Here is an 18,879-nt window from a genome sequence, read left to right on the forward strand (position 1 = left end):
AAGGAGAAACGTGGAAAATAGGGGAAAAATTGAAAATTAAAATAGAACTAAGTTGGGAGCATAACAGTTTGCTGAACATCTGCACAAAACTTTCTCCAACCCTGTGTTTGGTCCACGTTGCGCAATACGGGCACGTGTATAGCCCTTGGTTTCCTCTCCTCCAGCCACCAACTGTAAAACATTGGCTCAGTGGCATTTGACCGTTATTTCTCCTCATTGCCACGTGCTTTGTGTCTACCTTTGCTGAATCCTTACTTCTACATTGCATAAGAATGAACAAAGAGATCCTCAGTGCTTACCGAGGTGAAAGGGGGGACGCCATGCAGACAAACTCAGGGAAATTGGGCCCGGCCAAAGATCAAACTCAATACACGATTTTCAAAGGTTAAAACAAGAAGAGATTTTTTAAATCCAAGAGGGCCAAATTCCAAATGGTGTTTGCAAAAGTGGGGTAATGTTCATAAGGATCAAGCAACAATTTTGGTTTGAGGAAATAAGGGTGCATTTGGGAATATATGGCTGGTTTCATCAGGGACTGGATTGTTTTTACTGTTATTATGTGTGAAATGTTTTAAGTTTCATGTGCGATGCTCCGGTATTCCCTGGGAAACGTCTTCTCATTTTGCACTGTACAACGTTTCGGGCCGAAACGTTGCCTTTGCAAAATGACAATAAATAAAGGTTGATTGATTGATTGATTGATTGATTGATTGATTGGATTGGTTAAGTTGGGTGTTGAAGGCTGTCTCTGTATTTTATCAATGGCAGCATAGATGATTTAAAGCCAAATTAACATGGGTTCAGATCTCATTCCAAAACTTTAGTGCACAATCTCGAAACAAAATGAATCAGAATACACATCAGGGCTGCAAGCTCTTCAGAAGAGAGGTTAAGTTACAGCTCTTTCAACTAAATGATGAAAAATCATTACCACTATAGAAGGAAGAGTGAATTCCCAGACACGGGTTTACCCTGCAATCAACTTGTTTCCCATTTATTTGAAAAAAGTATTTGGTTAGCTGCAGCATCTGCTTCTATAAGAGGAGTTCCTGGAAGGACTGGAATATATTCCAGGTTATCCTCTGGCCATAAACAGCACAATGTAAACATTTCTTCCTGAACCTTGGCCACATCCCACGCCAGGGGCCAAGATCTCCTAATGTAACATCACAGTAACTCCCACAAAGAGGCCACAAGGGCAAATGTTTCATCTTCAGTGCTGGAGTCCCAGACACAAGGGAAGTTAGTGTCTTCTGCGAAAAAAATCCCCACCCCTAGATTTATACTTTCAATGGAAAAGCAATCTATAAATAAACTGCAATGTGCCGGGTCCGACAAACGGATGCACATCTCCAGTGGTGGGAGAGGAGATGTCATAGTGGGAGCATAAGGTTAGAACGATACAAAGCTCTGAGAGGCACAGATACGATAGGAAACACTTAGCCAAAGCAGGGTGTCTATTATTAGAGGATGAAAGGTATGTTTAGTTTAGTTTAGAGATACAGCGCAGAAACAGGCCCTTTGGCCCACTGAGTCCACGCTGACCAGTTATCCCTGTGTACTAGCACCATCCTACACACCAAGGACAATTTACAATTCTTACCAAAGCCAATTAACCTACAATCCTATGATTTGTGGGAGAAAAAAACCCAGGGGGTCACGCAGAGAACGTGCAAACTCCTTACAGACAGCACCTGTAGTCAGGATCAAACCCGGGTCTCTGGAGCAGTAGGCAACAACTCTAACACTGCGCAATTGTGCCACCCTCCCCCACCCGAGGTTTAATGCCAGGGTCATAAAAACCCAGGAACAAGCACACCATGTCCGTGCTGCCCATTGGTTAACATGCACCACTCACCGGACTTGTGAAAACGAGTCTCCAACTCAGAAACCAGTGGGAGCTTCCACCTTGAATCTCGTTCCAGAGGAGTGAGTATTGAGCCATGCAAAGAGGAACATTGCTCCAGACAATCCTAGCAGACTGCACAGATCAATCTACCTATCAAATAAATATTTTGTATAGATCTATACACTGCCAATCGATATATTAAGCAGAGCAAAAGCTAAGTATAGAAGTGTGCTGGAATAGCTCAGCGAGTCAGGCAACACCTCAGAAAAAAAAAAACAGATGACGCTTTGGAGGGAGGGGGGATGGGGGGAATGGAGGGGTGAGTTCCCAGTCCAAAACATGACCTATCCATGTTCTCCTGAGATGCTGCCTGACTCGCTGACTTACTCCAGCACTGTGTCTTCTTCTTCAGAATCTGCAGTTCCTTGTTTCTGAGAGCTAAGTAAAGTTGGAAAGGCCATTTGTTAAACGACAACTTGGCCACCTTGTTCTCTCTGTTCATTAACATTCTTTGGTTCCCTTCCAAGTTACTATATACATCCTACCATTATTGGACTTTTCAAAAATCCATCACCTTGTTCTTGACAGGATTAAATTCCGTCTCCACCCAACTCTCCATCTGATCCATATTCTGCTGTAGCCTTAGACAACCCTGCTTGCTATCCACAACACAGTCGTTCCTCGTTGCTGGTGTATAAATAGAGCCCATTTTTTTAAATGACTTGTTGTTGGTACACTAGGATTTCCTGGCAATCGCCACTGCAACTCGATAACATTTTAGCTTTTAAACTTAGCTTTTAAATGCACCTGCATTTAGTCTGGTCACATACATGTGAGGACAGTACAGAGCTGGGCAGGGGGGGGGGGGGGGGGGGGGGGGGGGGGCAGAAGGGGGGGGAACAGGACTGTTTGGCGTCTGTAGACTGGGCAAAGTTCAAGGACTCGGCAACGGACTTGAACGAATATGCCACAGTCATTACAGACTTCATAAAGAAATGTGTGGAGGACTGCATCCCTACAAAAACCTTCCGAGTGTTTCCCAATCAGAAACCTTGGATGAACTTTGAGATCCGCACTCTCCTGAAGTCCAGACGCAGGGCATTCAACTCCAATGATACAGTGGCCTACATGAAGACCAGATACAACCTTGGTAAGGCCATCAAAAAGGCCAAAAGGGACTTGTGCTCCAAACTGGAGGACGAGACAGATGTTCGGCAGCTGTGGCGGGGCCTGAATGCAATCACCTCCTACAAGGCGAAACCAGGAGGCAGCTCGAATGTCGGTGTAACATCACTCCCTGACGAGCTCAATGCGTTTTACCCTTGCTTTGACAGGGAGAATACTGATGTGCCTTCCCGAGCCCCCATTCGCTGTGATGGCATGCTGACCAGTTGCATCGTGGCTTGGTTCGGCAATTTGAGCGCCCTGGAGAGGGAAAGGCTACAAAAAGTAGTAAACTGCCCAGTCCATCATCGTCTCTGACCTTCCTTCCATCGAGGGGATTTATCGCAGTCGCTGCCTCAAAAAGGCTGGCAGTATCATCAAAGACCCACACCATCCTGGCCACACACTCATCTCCCTGCTACCTTCAGGTAGAAGGTACAGGAGCCTGAAGACTGCAACAACCAGGTTCAGGAATAGCTACTTCCCCACAGCCATCAGGCTATTAAACCTGGCTCGGACAAAATCTGATTATTAATAACCACTTTCTGTTATTTGCACTTTACCAGTTTATTTATTCATGTGTGTATATATTTATATCATGGTATATGGACACATTTATCTGTTTTGTAGTAAATGCCTACTATTTTCTGTGTGCTTAAGCAAAGCAAGAATTTCATTGTCCTATACAGGAACACATGACAATAAACTCACTTGAACTTGAACATGAGCACATACACAAACCATGTGCTCTAAATGGCTAAAACTCTGATAACTGGGTAACTCAATACATGACAAACTGCAAATGATCATGAACAAAATAATGAAGTTTCAGGTAACGGATTAATCTGTGAAGCTCTGGCCATGTCGTCATGTCAGTGACAATCCATAGTTGGGTTTACACACCTGACAGGTGTGCCCAGTTATTTGCACCATCGGCCACTAATTCCATTCTGAGCATCTGCTTCCATTGTGCATTGCTCAGCGCATTAACTGGCCACACGATTTACTGTTAAAGCACCCTTACTGTGGCTTACCGTAACTGTCTTAATCCTGCCTCTCCCATCAGGTTACAACCAACCAACCTGGGCCAGAATGTCTCTGAAACAGCATTTCTCTGAATCTTCCCAACATCTATCGGTGGTGTAGCGTTAGAGTTGCTGCCTTACAGCGCCAGAGACCCGGGTTCGATCCTGACTACGGGTGCTGTCTGTACGGAGTTTGTACATTCTCCCCGTGACCTGCGTAGGTTTTCTCCGCCTCCCTCCCGCACTCCAAACACCTACAGGCTTGTAGGTTACTTGACTTGGCATAATTGTAAATTGTCCCTAGTGTGTGTAGATAGCGTTAATGTGCGGGGATCGCTGGTTGGTGTGGACTCGGTGGGCTGAAGGGCCTATTTCCACGTTGTATCTCTAAAACTAAACCAAACTGGCTGGGACATTTTTACAATAAATAATTAAAGGCTGTATACAGCACAGTAGGCTGCATCTTAGTTCGCAAAAACAGATGTGTTGGATTGTTTCAAAGGTTAAATTGCAAAACGCAAACCTGAAGGGGAAACTAAACCTGCCTCATCTGTATTAATGGAGATGGGACACTGCCAGTGTTGTAGCCATGCTGGAACAGATCGAGTGTAGTGTGACCTACACTCAAGGTCTTCACTACTACTGCTTCGATGTTATCTTGTCCCATAGCTTTGGCTATTTTCAGTGCTCGCAGCTGTGTTTTGATATCATGTGGAGTGAAGTAAACTGACTGAAGACTGCCTTCCAGGAGGGTGGAGATGATGGGAGAAGACGAGACGAATCATGCAACAAGGTGATGACCCACACACGGGTCATTCAGGCCAACAAGCAACAGTTCAAGCCACCAGTACCATGAACCATCTGTACTGCTGCCCCACCACATGTCCCACCTGACCACCACGTCCAACATGAAAGTGTCAACACCCCAATACAGTGTGAATACCATCGTAGCTGGAACCCAATCTACAATTGAACTCAGCAAATGCCCCCCTCACGCACTTCTGCGAACCAGGGAAGGCCACGCTCAGTTACCAATGCACTCCCTGTACCTCCATAACTTGGAGATGGGAGCCCAAATGCTGGGGTGTGAACCACTATCCCCACAATCTCCAGGCTCATTTTTGGTGTACCATTGGAATGCCTACCTAGAGCTCGGTGTGAAAGAAGCCCTTAGAGAGGAAGATGATTCCGAAACCAAGATTTCCAACAACCACCATGGCCTGACACCGCACTCCACATTGACATTGCCCTCACTTCTGCTTCACAAAGAATACACATCCAGGTTCAAATCCAGGCCAGAGTGCAGAGTGTAAAATTGTACAGTCATACGGCACTGAAATGGTCCTTCAGCCCATCAAGTCCATGCCAACCATCGCACAACTCTTTGCTCCAATCATAGACCAATTCTGTTTTATCTTCCCCCACATTCCCATCACCTCTCTCTTGGTTCAATTTATTTTGACCAACTAATCTACTAAATCTGCAAGAGTTTGGGATGTGGAGGAAACTAGAGCAGTCAGAAGAAAACCATGTGGTCAAATATTCAAAGTTTCTGGAAGTGGAAACAAGAACAGTAAATGCTTAAAACTCTCAGCTTGGAAGTCAGCATTTGTGAAGAGAGGAAACTAGTTCAAGTTTCTCTTTACCATACAGCTTCTTACAAAGAAAATATTCATCTGTTTCCCAAAACTGTATGTTAGCAGCTTATTTCACTTGCAGTATCATTTTCCTTTATGTTAATGGAAGAACATTAGCAACATGGGAGATAATTACTGAAGTTTGAGTGGGAAAACCATTAAAATAAATCTCTACCTATCTCTCCTCCCCTGCATCGATCACTTCAGCCTGGGTCTTTGTAAAAGAGATTAAACCAGGCCAGCTCAGTTACAAATGGTACACGTTGATTTCGAACAGCAGATTAAACGTTTCTTATTTAATTTCCATCAAGAATGTATTGAACAATACTCAAATTCAGGCAGTCTGCACATACTGCAAGTATATAAGATAAGCATGTGCAAGGATGTCTTCTGCACACTCCAGTGTCTGTATGCACTGTAGTGGTATACATATGTTTACATGTGCATATGCATGTGTGTGTCCATTGTGTTGGCATGTGTGCCTCTGGGTGCACATGCATGTCATATATTTGTGTGCATATGTGCTGCATCTATGTCAGCATTGCTGAGAGAAGAAATTATGAAAGATAAAAAAACAAATGATGAAACAAATGTCGAGGGAAGTACATTATTTTACTAAATTATCACATTCACTTAACATCTAATGCAGTTACCTTATCACAGGTACATTCCATACACTCCTTACTACTCTCTTTAATAAGTGTTGGAGTTCCTCAAAACTTCATCTGTATACAGTCTTGTGTAGCATTCCACAGCAATTCACTGAGCTGGTTACCAGGGCCCTTGTTGCTGAATCTACCCTGGTAGCTGATGATAGAGGAAACTAGGTAACAATAAACAATAAATTGGCCATGACCATTTCTGATATTAAAAATGAAAACTTTATGGACAGGGATTGGTGATGTTCTGCAATCGTATTGGGGTTATCCCACCTTTTCCCTCACCTTCAATAAAGGAGAAACAATGGGGAGAAAGCCATCTAGTCTGAAAAGTTGGCTCCGATAGTTTTTAAAGCACCGTTAGGAAGTTTTAAGTTAAACGGCCTCGCCCATTTCACTCGCTGGTGACCGAGGCCCTCAGTCTAAGTTCAGTGTTTGTGAGCAAGTTACATCTTACAAAAAACAGAAATTCTGCAAACAATCAATTTTGACTTCTTTTGCAGGATTTTCAATTTTTATTCGTGACAGTGCATGTTCTCTGTTCCTTCAACTCGTCTTAACCTCAAAAAATCTCAATCCATAAATTTCCTCCTGTTCTGCGAGGCTCAGCAGGGTTGGCAACAGCTCCGAGATATGCTGCATATTTTACACATCCCTGTTTCATATATAACTTTCCTCAACAAATATTTTTGCATGTGTGCGCAATTTGTTGACATAACGACATGGCGTTTCTTGTGTGTTGAAGTTGTGTAATTTATCTGTTAAAAAAAACTTGGAATTTTTTACCTCAGTCGGAGAGAACAATGTTAAGGAAAGAACACGGATGTTCAGAAAGAGAGTTTTCACACGTTTTTTTGAGAGATAAGCAACTGTGAAATTATTTTCCACTCACGTTCGTTCATCTTGATCTTGAATATTACGGCACTAAGATTGCTTTGCAAAATATTCCTCTACACACCACTCAGAAAGAATGCAATATCTAGACATATATTATTCATCTTTTCCAATGTTGGCAGCACTGGCAAAGCTCATGTCCATTGACCACCCATCAATTATCGTTCTGTATTGCATTTGTCCGTATGGTGAAAGTTTTCTTACAATGTAATTGAGGAGGGAGCTCCAGTCTCAGATCCACGGATGATGAAGGAACAGAGAGATATATTTCCAAGTCAAAGAGGCGTGTGACTTGTGGAAGAATGTGCGGGTCCCACCAAACTTTAACAGTTGCTTTAATTGGGTAAAAGGGAAATTAACTCTGAATATTCACAGTGGGCACTATTGGCCCCAGTTCATAACAATAGAAAGGAAGGTAAAAGTTCATCACACAATCCACTTTATATCCATTATTCTGAACACGCCAAGGTAAAGATGTCATTAATGTAGTCTCATCATGAACACCAGCTACAGTTGGTTAATATAGATCTCACTAACATAGAATTCTGTTAAACATAGCAACCATGTGTCTGAGGACTTTCCCCACTTGACAAACAGAGCAAATTAACTAATCGGACAAGGCCCGGCCCTGAATGTTACCCATGGTAACCATGGCAACCTGAATCCAAAGGGAATCTAAAGCAATATGTATTTTGGCCAAAAGACCATACATATGACAGTCATGATCGTTAATGCAGTCTGTGTGATACAAGACAGCTGGACCCTGACAAAAACTCAAGATAAGGCAAGTGTAGATGTCACTTGTCATCTATTGTCACCAATTGTCACGTTATTTTAGTAAGGAGGTAAGGAGAAATGTATTTAGTCAGAGGGTGGTGAATCTGTGGATTTCTTTGCCTAAGAAGGCTGTAGAGGCCAAGTCACTGGATATTTTAACGGTAGAGATAGATTCTTGATTAATACAGGTGTCAGAGGTTATATGGAGATGACAAGTGACTGGGCTTAGGAGGAAGAGATAGGTCAGCTATGATTGAATGGTAGAGTAGACTTGATGGGCTGAATGGCCTAATTCTACTCCTGTTCTTTATAATCTCATGACCTATCATTGAAAATCAGCCACATGTTTTCATTCAGACAGGATACCAGTTTTTCGACAGGACACTGGGAGATCACAGTGTGGCAGCAGCAAACCTCCCTATTCTCTGAGATGAATGACGAAAGGCAGCAGGGGGAGAAATTGAGCAGGGATCTAAAATTAGAAAGGCTTTACCAAAAAGTTTTCCATCACCTCAGGGAACATGCAGTGAATCTAAAGTCCTTTATTCTGCATTCCGCAGGATGTGCGTAGAAAATAAATGTACCCTTGTACTCAAGAACGTGGTAGTTTGGGATTCAAGATGAGTTCCGCTTGAAATTTGTGGTCCTGAGGGTGAGGGGTAGTATTAATGATCTAATCTGAGACCCACAGATGCTAGTAAGTAAAACCCGGCGAGAATGGCAGCTGAATAATTCCTTCATCATTTAGAATGGTCTTCCTCTTGCTCCTGGTGATCGATCTCGGTGCCATCCTGATTTCACCTTCTCTATTTTGAACGTCATGGGCAGGAGATTCCCAAGAATCAGTGAGGACATTAGACTTCCTCAAGTAGGTTTTGAGAAAATCCTTCAATCATTCCTAATGCCGTGATAGGTTTCGGAACAGAGTACCTGTGCCAAGTGTCTGGTGTTGAGATGTGAACCTTCATGGCTTGCCATCAGAACCAAATGTAACCACAGCCTCAAGAATGCAGATGCTGTCCTGGGAGAGGATGCTGATGTTTTCTTGCTTGTCTAGTTATTAAAGAGGATTATGGTGGGTGTTAAGGGTCATAGGGAGAAGGCAGGGGAATGGGGTTAGGAGGGAGATACATCAGCCATGTTTGATTGGCAGAGTAGACTTGATGGACCGTATATAGCCTAATTCTGCTCCTATCACTTATGATGTTCAGGAGACAATGCTGGTGATTCCCATTCAATGCTTTAAGGTGCTTGCTGCACGTGGCCCCGATCTGAGAGGCAGCCAGGACAACAGCAATCACTGCTTCCCAGTGTTCTGTGAGGCAGCAACCACGTTTTATGCTTTGACTTTAAAATACTCTTTTCCTCAGAAGGTGCACTGAAGCCGATGGTGAACTTCATCCGGGAGGTCTGCTCTTTCTTAGGTGGTTTCCAGATATGGGAAGTGATCCATATTTTCTGGAATCTCACCATGGACCTTTGATGTCAGGGGATGATATTGCACTGTGGCAGCAGGCTGGTAAACGATGCTCATTTTGCAGATGTTACATGGAAGACCCATGATTATGCTTCAGTAAACAAGTCAGCAATGATTAAGAACGCATTCTCTGAATGTGTGCAGACACAAGTAACATCGTCATTCTGTAACTTGGGGACTGAGGATGGAATGACCTTGGTTCTGGAGTGCAGGCGATTGTAGCATGAACAATTTCCCATTTATCCCGCGGATTAGCTCCATTACCGTGGGAAGTTTACTGGAAGCTGGTGCCGTGGTTAAGTTACTGGACCAACACTCTAGAGACCTACACTGACGATCTGTAAGAGACAAGTTCAAATACTATCCTGGCAGTTGATATACAGCTCAGTTAGCCAAATAAATTCTCGTTAAAAAACTACCAACTGTAAAGGTGTCCAAAGATGCCATTGGATTATTGCACAAATCTATTTGTTCCACTAATGTTTTTTATATGTATAATGTTTGCCATTGTTTGCATGATGCAATGGGAAATTAGTGATAGACATGTCATGCCATTTCCATACTCCCTATTTCGGGAATAAATATTATTCAAGTTGGGACTCATTTGACTGCACGAGAAAATTAGATCCATGCTGTCAACTATTTTTTCATTTGAGGTGCCAACTAAATCAGAGGCATCTTAAAAATGAACTCAAGGCTTGAACTGCCTACAATAGCAAGAGACAGTGTTCAGTGGACAATGATTGTGGCCTGGTGAGGCAGCAGAATAATGTAGATCATTGAACTGTTTCTTAATCACATTCAAACCATATGCGTCCTTTGGACTCTCCCATGCAAAATGATCCACTTAATTGACGATCAGCCCATCATCCTACACATTCCCCCCTCCAACATTTGCCTTTGCAAATAGAACCCAGAGCAACAATAGGAGTGAAAAACTCAGTTCTCCCCACAATTGCAAGATGGTGATCAAAGTACTAGACTCCGTCACCCCTGGTACCCCGTCCCCCTTTCATAGAAACATAGAAACATAGAAAATAGGTGCGGGAGTAGGCCATTCGGCCCTTCGAGCCTGCACCGCCATTCAACATGATCATGGCTGATCATCCAACTCAGTATCCTGTACCTGCTTTCTCTCCATACCCCCTGATCCCTTTAGCCACAAGGGACATATCTAACTCCCTCTTAAATATAGCCAATGAAGCGGCCTCAACTACATTCTGTGGCAGAGAATTCCAGAGATTCACCACTCTCTGTGTAAAAAATGTTTTTCTCATCTCAGTCCTAAAAGATTTCCCCCTTTATCCTTAAACTGTGACCCCTTGTTCTGGACTTCCCCAACATCGGGAACAATCTTCCTGCATCTAGCCTGTCCAACCCCTTAAGAATTTTGTAAGTTTCTATAAGATCCCCCCTCAATCTTCTAAATTCTAGCGAGTACAAGCCGAGTCTATCCAGTCTTTCTTCATATGAAAGCCCTGACATCCCAGGAATCAGTCTGGTGAACCTTCTCTGTACTCCCTCTATGGCAAGAATGTCTTTCCTCAGATTAGGAGACCAAAACTGTACACAATACTCCAGGTGTGGTCTCACCAAGACCCTGTACAACTGCAGTAGAACCTCCCTGCTCCTATACTCAAATCCTTTTGCTATGTATGCTAACATACCATTCGCTTTCTTCACTGCCTGCTGCACCTGCATGCCTACTTTCAATGACTGGTGTACCATGACACCCAGGTCTCGTTGCATCTCCCCTTTTCCTAATCGGCCACCGTTCAGTTAATCGTCTACTTTCCAGTTTTTGCCACCAAAGTGGATAACCTCACATTTATCCACATTATACTGCATCTGCCATGCATTTGCCCAATCACCCAACCTATCCAAGTCATCTTGCAGCCTCCTAGCATCCTCCTCACATGTAACACTGCCCCCCAGCTTCGTGTCATCCAAGAGCTACGCTGGCAAATTGCAGCCTTGACAGCCTGACTAAAGTACCTTTACCTGCAATAGTGAAGGCTGGGTGTGGACTTTGAGGATTATAAAAGGGGATGAAAGGGCAGGCAAAACAAGGATGTTTCATTTTCAAGATGGTGGATCACCACCGATAGATCCAATACAGAATTGAGGAGAAGCTTCTTTATCCAGAAATAGTGGAGAAAAAGTGCCACCTCCTCCCACAGCCCACAGAGAGCATGAATGTCTCAAAGGTAAGCTGGGTACAAACACAAAGAAGATAGGGAGAGAACCAGATTATGCAACATTGAGATGATGGGAGGAAACGAAGAAAAATGGTGTCATTTCCTGACGTTTGTCTGGTAATCTGGACAACCTCGCAGATTTGGGGGGGAAGGAAAAACTAATTGTTGCAATGAGCACCACTTCAGGACAGCACCAAGATCGAAGAAGGATCCTGATCCGAACCGTCGCAGTCCATTCCCTCCATCGATGCAGCCTGACCCGCTGAGTTACTCCCCACACTTTGTGTTTTGCCAAAGATTCCAACATCTGCAGTTCATTGCATGTCTGAGGAACTAGGCCATTCGGCCCATCAAGTTCACTCCGCCATTCAATCATGGCTGATCGAGCTCTCCCTCCTGACCCCATTCACCTGCCTTCTCCCCACAACCTCTGACACCCGTACTAGTCAAATAGTTGCTGCAGTTGTGTTGCTGTGGAAAGATACAGAGCTGAGGCAGGGCAGGGAGATGAACAGCCAGACAGCAGGTTTATCTGCCTCCTTACTGGCAGTCATTCAGCAACCACTCTCTCAGATGAATATCCATGTGTGGCGCATAAGACAGAGAATTAACATTGCATAACTCATTTGCCCATCTCTTTCTAGTCAAAGGTTTATGATTTCAAAACACATTTTAAATCTTAGGCTCACAACCTATACAACACTCTGGTGCAGAAATGATGGCAGGCATCTGTTTATAAGATGCTATGCTTCATGCGAGTGTTATATCATAAGGTCATAAGTGATAGGAGCAGAATTAGGTCATTCAGCCCATCAAATCTACTCTGCCATTCAATCATGGCTGATCTTTCTCTCACTCCTACCCATTTTGCTGCCTTCTCCCCATAACTGCTGACACCCGTACTAATCAAGAATCTATCTATCTTTGCCTTAAAAGTATTAATTGAATTGGCTTCCACAGCCTTCTGTGACAAAGAATTCCACAAATTCACCACCCTCTGACTAAAGAAATTCCTCTTCATCTCCTTCCTAAGGGAACATCCTTTAATTCTGAGGTCCTAGACTTTCCCATTAGTGGAAGCATCCTCTCCATATCCACTCCATCAAAACCTTCCACTATTCGGTACGTTACACTGAGGTTTTCCCTCATTCTTACAAATTCCAGCGAGTACAGGCCCAGTGCTGTTAGACGCTCATCATATGTTAACCCACTCATTCCTGGGATCATTCTCGTAAACCTCCTCTGGACCCTCTCCAGAGTCGGCACATCCTTCTTCGGATAAGGTGCCGAAAATTGCTCACAATACACCAAATGGAGCCTTACCAGCACCTTATAGAGCCTCAGCATTACATCCTTAATCTGCCCGCATGCATTCAGATAGAGGCTTTAAAACTCTTTCAAACTACATGCATACAAGAGATTTCGCCCATTCTTGTCGATAACGTTGTTCCCTTAACCAATTTTACCAAAAACAGGTTAAATCCTCACCAGCTTCACTACAGCTGGTGGGATGCACAGATGTCAATGTAAAAATAATCTTCCAAGAAATCCTGAGGCAATGTAATACGTTTCCCTGCAGGAAGATTGAATATTGTTTATGATTACAAACAGAGCCAAGTAATTCTCACTAAACACAAGTGGGCCTTAGGTTGCATAATAACAGGCTTTTAATAGTGAATGAATTCCAACTGGGTTATTGGTGCAAGGGAAAGAGCATTCCTTCCAACAGTAGCTGGTGTTGAAGAGCATTGCAAAACGATGCCACCTGTTATGAAGTAAAATATCACTTTTTATAACAGAGAGGTCTCAGAAGAAACCTTCTGAAGATGCACATCAAGCTGGTCAGCTGCAGGTGGGGAAAAGACAACCCAATGCTTCACCTGTAACTCACTTTTGTCAGATGGCCTCATTCAAAGTGTCAATCCCACATTCCCCTTCAGACACTACGAGCCTCCAGCACTGCAGTTGAAGCAGTCTCAACACAAGGGCTGCTGACTTTGGTTGTATTTCTCTTTTCATTCGGTGGCTTAAATGAAGCATTTATGCCCCAGCTTGGCTGAGCAGACATTTGTCCTTCAAAAAGCTTTTAAAAATTGGGGGGGAGGAATGTACAAAGGACTTTGTAGACAGCAGGAATGATCTGGAATACACTGCCTGGAGTGTGGTAGAAATTGAATCAGTCCGGGTTTAAAAAAAAAAAAAAGAGACAAACATTTGAGCAGAATGAAGGATAAAAAATGGGCAGGAGATCTGACAGTCGGCATAGCTGATAGAATATCTGCCTCGCAGGAACACAGACCAGGGTTTGATCCTGACCTCGAGTGTAGTCTGTGTGGAATATACTCATTCTCCCCGTGACCGCATGGGTATCCTCCATCCTCCAGATGCTCAGGTTTCCTTCCACATGCACTCACTATTAACTGGTTAAAGGGAATTGCGCAGAACATCCCAATGAATAAAAACAGTGCAGTGCTCTGCAATAACAATTCCCCCTCTTTTAAGGGAGATTATCACGGACTTTTCCAATGTCCGTGATAATTGCAGTGCATGAAAGCAAATTAAATAGGAAAACCATGGATTTTCAACTCATTTTTGTAAAGCTGATCCCTTTATGTCTCCTTGTGTGCAACAAGTATTCACTACACTGTAAGGCCGGGGATGACATAGCTTCTGATTTCTAACATGCTTGCAGTTTGCGAATGTTTAAATCATTCACATGTCATCTGCTTAACCTCAGAGTCTGAAAACTCAGTTGTGAACATTCTGAGGCCATAAGTCCTGGGCCAGCAGGGTACACTGGTGACTGCATGTATCAGAAGATATCCACACCAGACGAAGGTACCCTGCTGATGGTGATTCTTTTGTTGTTATTTATTTTGGGGAGATGAACATCACTGGCAGATCCAGCCCATCTGTCGCCCATCTAATTGCTGCTGGATAGAGTGGCTGGCCAGACCATTTCAGAGGACAAATAGGACTCAATCACATTTGGATTCACATAGCTACAGCAACACAGGTTCACCTCCCTCCTTTGGTGCTGTCTTTATGGAGTTCTTCTTCCTGTGACCCCTCACATTTCCTCTCTCCAGGTGCTCTGCTTTCCTCCCACACCCCTTAAAATGGAACCAGTGCACAAACTTAATGGGCCAAAGGGCCTGTTTCTATGTTGTCCAATTCTACAACATATAGTCCACAATACACAAGGTTGAAAACATTTCCTCTCCTAAAATGGAGCAGCTGGTGGAGCTGCTGCCTCACAGCAGAAGAGGCCAGGGTTTGATCTTGACCTTGGGTGCTGTCTGTGCTGAGTTTGCACATTCTCCCCTTGTCCACATGGGATCCTTCCGGATGCTCTGGTTTCCTACAAGGATGTGTGGGTTTGCAGGTTTATCGGCCACTGTAAATTGCCCCTAGTGTTTAGGGAGTCAATGCAACGGTGGGATAACATAGAACTGGTGTGAGTAGGTGATTGATGTGGACTCAGTGGGCTGAAGAGCCTGTTTCCATGCTGTATCTTTCAATCAATTTAATTCAATAAAGAGCATTAGTAAAGCAATTGGGTTTTGGGGCAATCCTGTAATTTCACTTCAAAGACCAATTTGGAAGAACCCACCACCAGCTGATTTCACCATCCAATCAGCTTGGAAAAAGGAATGGGGGTCCAAGAACGTCCCAAATAAACATCTGGTGTCAGACCCCACCCTACCGGTCCCTGGCACCAATCTCCCAAGGAAGCAGTGGACGACGCTGAATAGATTCAGGACTGGACATGGCCCCTGCTTGGCCCGCCTTCACAAATGGGGCAGCAGTCCAACCCCACGGTGTGTGCTTGTGGAGAGCAGCAAACAATGCAACACATCATTGAAGCATGCCCTCAACAAAGACTCAAAGGAGGACTTGTCACCCTTCATACAGCAAATCAAGAGGCAACTGCTTGGCTAAAGGACTTTGCATTCGCTAAATAAATAAAACTTCAAACACTATCTTGCTTTATATTCCATATTACGAACTTAAAGAGTTCCGCAGCCATGGTGGTGGAATAGAAACGCTGAACCATTAGTTTTCAGCGCTTTCACTGTAACTGTGATACTAAGTGTTCAATGAAATGAGAATGAAAGCCATGCAAATCATTGGGTGCGGATGATGAGATGGGACACACACATCCCCTTTTAATTTGTTGAATGGCTTTCGACATTTCGCACATGGCCTTGAGAAGGCAGTGATGAGATAACTTCTTGAACTGCTTCGGCCTCTACGTTGGATGGATACGTATGGGGTTTCAGTCATTGGACCCAAAGATCAAGAAGGGCCAGTATTATAATTCCAAGTCAGCTTAAGACGTGGAGAACAAGAGCAAGAGCAAGAAGGAAGCACTCCCGTGCTTCTGCTGCTTACCCTTCAGAGCTCACAGGCTCGGGAGGCATTTTCGAAGAAACCTGTGGTGAGTAACCACAGTGCATTGGTACAGGTACACATTGCAGTCACAGACCTCCTGCAGCGGAGGGAGTGAATGCCCAAAGGCAGGGCTGAGGGCCAGTTTAATGGACCATTTTGTCCTGGGTGGTGTCCTGCTTCTGGCTGGACCTTGTCTCATCGGACAAGTGTACACAGCATCCTGCCCCATTCCTGACGTGCCTTGTGGATGAGAGGAACAGCATATGATATGAAGGTGGGCCACTCTCTGTAGGAAACCCAAGGGAGCCACTGAATCACTGCATTTATCCAGTTTGTGCATAAGACCATAAGAGCAGGATTAGGCCATTTGGCCCATCAAGTCTTCCATTTGATCGTAGTTGATCTATTGATCGATCTTTGATCTAAGTTTCTCCCTCACCCCTATTCTCTCTCCTTCTCCCCGTAACCTTTGATGCCCGTACTAATCAAGAACCTATCAATCTCTGTTGTAAAACTTGACCTCCACAGCCGAATGTGGCAAAAATTTCCACAGATTCACCCACCCTCTGGCTAAAGAAATTACTCCTCATCTCCATCCTAAAGATACTTCCTTTTAATCTGAGGTTGTGTCCTCTGGTCCTGGATTCTCCCATTACTAGAAACATCTGGTTAATGTACTGATCCATGGGGACCATCACTCCACTCCAAAACGCTGCTTCCTCCAGCCCAGAATGTGGGCGGTGCTAGATTCAGGATGCAATGCTGTTGAACATCACAGCTGTGCTGTGCTCTGTTGTAGAGGATAGTCTTTGAACGGCACTTGAATGACGTGCAAGCTACACAACCCATGCCCGAGTTTGATCAGAGCTGATTTTCAACAGAGGAAATGCGAGTGAAACTGAAGTGTGCAGTCTGGCACATGAAACGTGTGTCTTTGCACCGTGCCGCAACCCACACTCCACACCACAGCAACGGCGAACGACACGCCAGAAATCCGCCCAGGATATTTAGTCCATTGGGCTTTCATCATCACGGGGACCTACAGCCCCCTGTTTGAAATCCAAGTTTGCTCAGTTCCCAGGCAGTGTTCAAGCAGAGATTGCTTTACTTTCTTGAAACATGCGGCCGGTGCATTGCATTCTACAGTCTCCAGAACAAGACGGAGAGCGATGACTTTCATTAAACCCCTCTCTAACTGTGGGTCGGGATTTTTCTTTACCAGATGTGATTGAATTGCCTCCAACTTCTGTGAGCAGCCTGTACAATAAAGAGTATTACAGAGCTACTCCGCGAAGGGGGTGAATTCGGTTTTGTAACACAGGAAAAAACAAGTGATTTGGTAACGAACCAGAAAAAAATTACTGACACTGACTCAGATCCGTGCAAAGGGCAACGACAAATAGCCCTGACCGCCTCCCCAAACTGCTCCTGTCCTCGCCGACTACATGTTTGGAGAGGCGGCGTTGGCACTGGCACCGGCTGCTGCCCGCTCTCCCCGCCGCTCACGCTCACTTGTCCCGCGGGGCGCAGAGCGGCTGCTGGCCGGTCGTGTTGTGGACAATGTTGAACGAGGAACACACAAATAATAACAGTCGCATTGCAAAGCCCAGGAAATCTGAGGCGGGGTTGGTATTTGAGACCAGAGTGCTATATAATGGGGATGGGGATGGGGTTGTTGTGAGCGGGGCGAGTGTGTGCCTACCTTGATAATGCTGCTGAGCGGTGGCGGTGGCGGTGGCGAGCTGGGTTTGCCGGCTGCACCTTCGCCCAGCTCCGGGCGGCTCCCGTTCCACACGGGCTGAGGGTCCGCTGAGAAGCCGCTGGTGTCCGGGGTGGGATCGGCGGGTGCCCGAGGATCGGACAACCCGGCTCCAGTTGTGTCCGTCTGTCCCTCGGCCATGGTTAGCGGGGCATGGTGTCCCAGAGTCGGCCACCCTGCGCCCGGGACCCCTGCTGCCAGTGGCGGGGACTCGGGGCAGCCGCTCTCCTTCACTCCTGTGGGCTTAGCTGGGATTTGCTTCACATCAGCCCGGGCCGGTGCGAGCGCCTGGTCTCCGGCTCGTGTTGTGCGGCGCAGGACGTCTCTCCCCACCTCCCTCCGAGTAAAACCATTCGCATCCTCCGAGCCCGCCAGCTGAGCCGTCTTCCGCCGTGTCAGGGCAGGAGGCGCCAAGGTGCGGGGCTGGGGGACGTGCCCGCCGCTGGACAAATGCAGGGACGTGCCCCACCGCCGCTGGACAAGTGCAGAGCCGCAGCCCCCCTCGCTCACCCCCTCTCTGGGTCCCGGCTCACTCACTATCGCATTAACATTAGCACGGAGCAGCCCTCCGTCAGTCAACACTAACTACTCCTGCAACATCACTGCGGGATGTGACACCAACTCTGCCCCCACATGATCCATCGCTGCGGCCGGGTATCCCGTCGGAGGGTAGAGTATCTGGCACACCCCCCCCCCCACCCCACCCCACAGACAGTCTCTCTTCACCCCCCTCCCAAGACTCAGTCTCCCTCCCCGCCACCCCACTCGGCTCTGAAACCAAGGCGGTCGCAGCCAAACAGGTCGCCCCTGATATTAAAAGTAACCATTTACTTCATATCATCATTGTGAAAACTAAACGAGGGAGACCCAGTTCACCCCTCCCGGTGTTTGGAAACAGTGGCACGTTCACTCAGAATAGTCAGAACACCTGATGCAGAGTAGTTAGTTATCCACGCTAAGGGCGTAAGGAACGTTGTTATTCTGAAATGTGGAGAGAATGGCATCTATTCGCGTGCCCCCCTCACCCAGAGCTTGTTCCTCTAGC

General features: G+C 45.4%; 1 protein-coding gene across 1 annotated transcript in view; it reads right to left on the reverse strand.

Annotated features, from left to right (window-relative positions):
- The window catches only part of plcl5 (phospholipase C like 5), a 133,118-nt gene extending 114,698 nt beyond the window's left edge, over nt 1–18,420 (reverse strand). Inside the window, exon 1 of the mRNA XM_055657133.1 lies at nt 17,778–18,420. Within this exon, the coding sequence (XP_055513108.1) occupies nt 17,778–17,975 (198 nt within the window). The 5' untranslated portion in view covers nt 17,976–18,420. The remainder of the gene's footprint in view (nt 1–17,777) is intronic.
- Nucleotides 18,421–18,879: the final 459 nt, after the last annotated feature.

The sequence above is a fragment of the Leucoraja erinacea genome, chromosome 27 (assembly GCF_028641065.1).
Source record: "Leucoraja erinacea ecotype New England chromosome 27, Leri_hhj_1, whole genome shotgun sequence".
Taxonomy (NCBI): Eukaryota; Metazoa; Chordata; class Chondrichthyes; order Rajiformes; family Rajidae; genus Leucoraja; species Leucoraja erinaceus.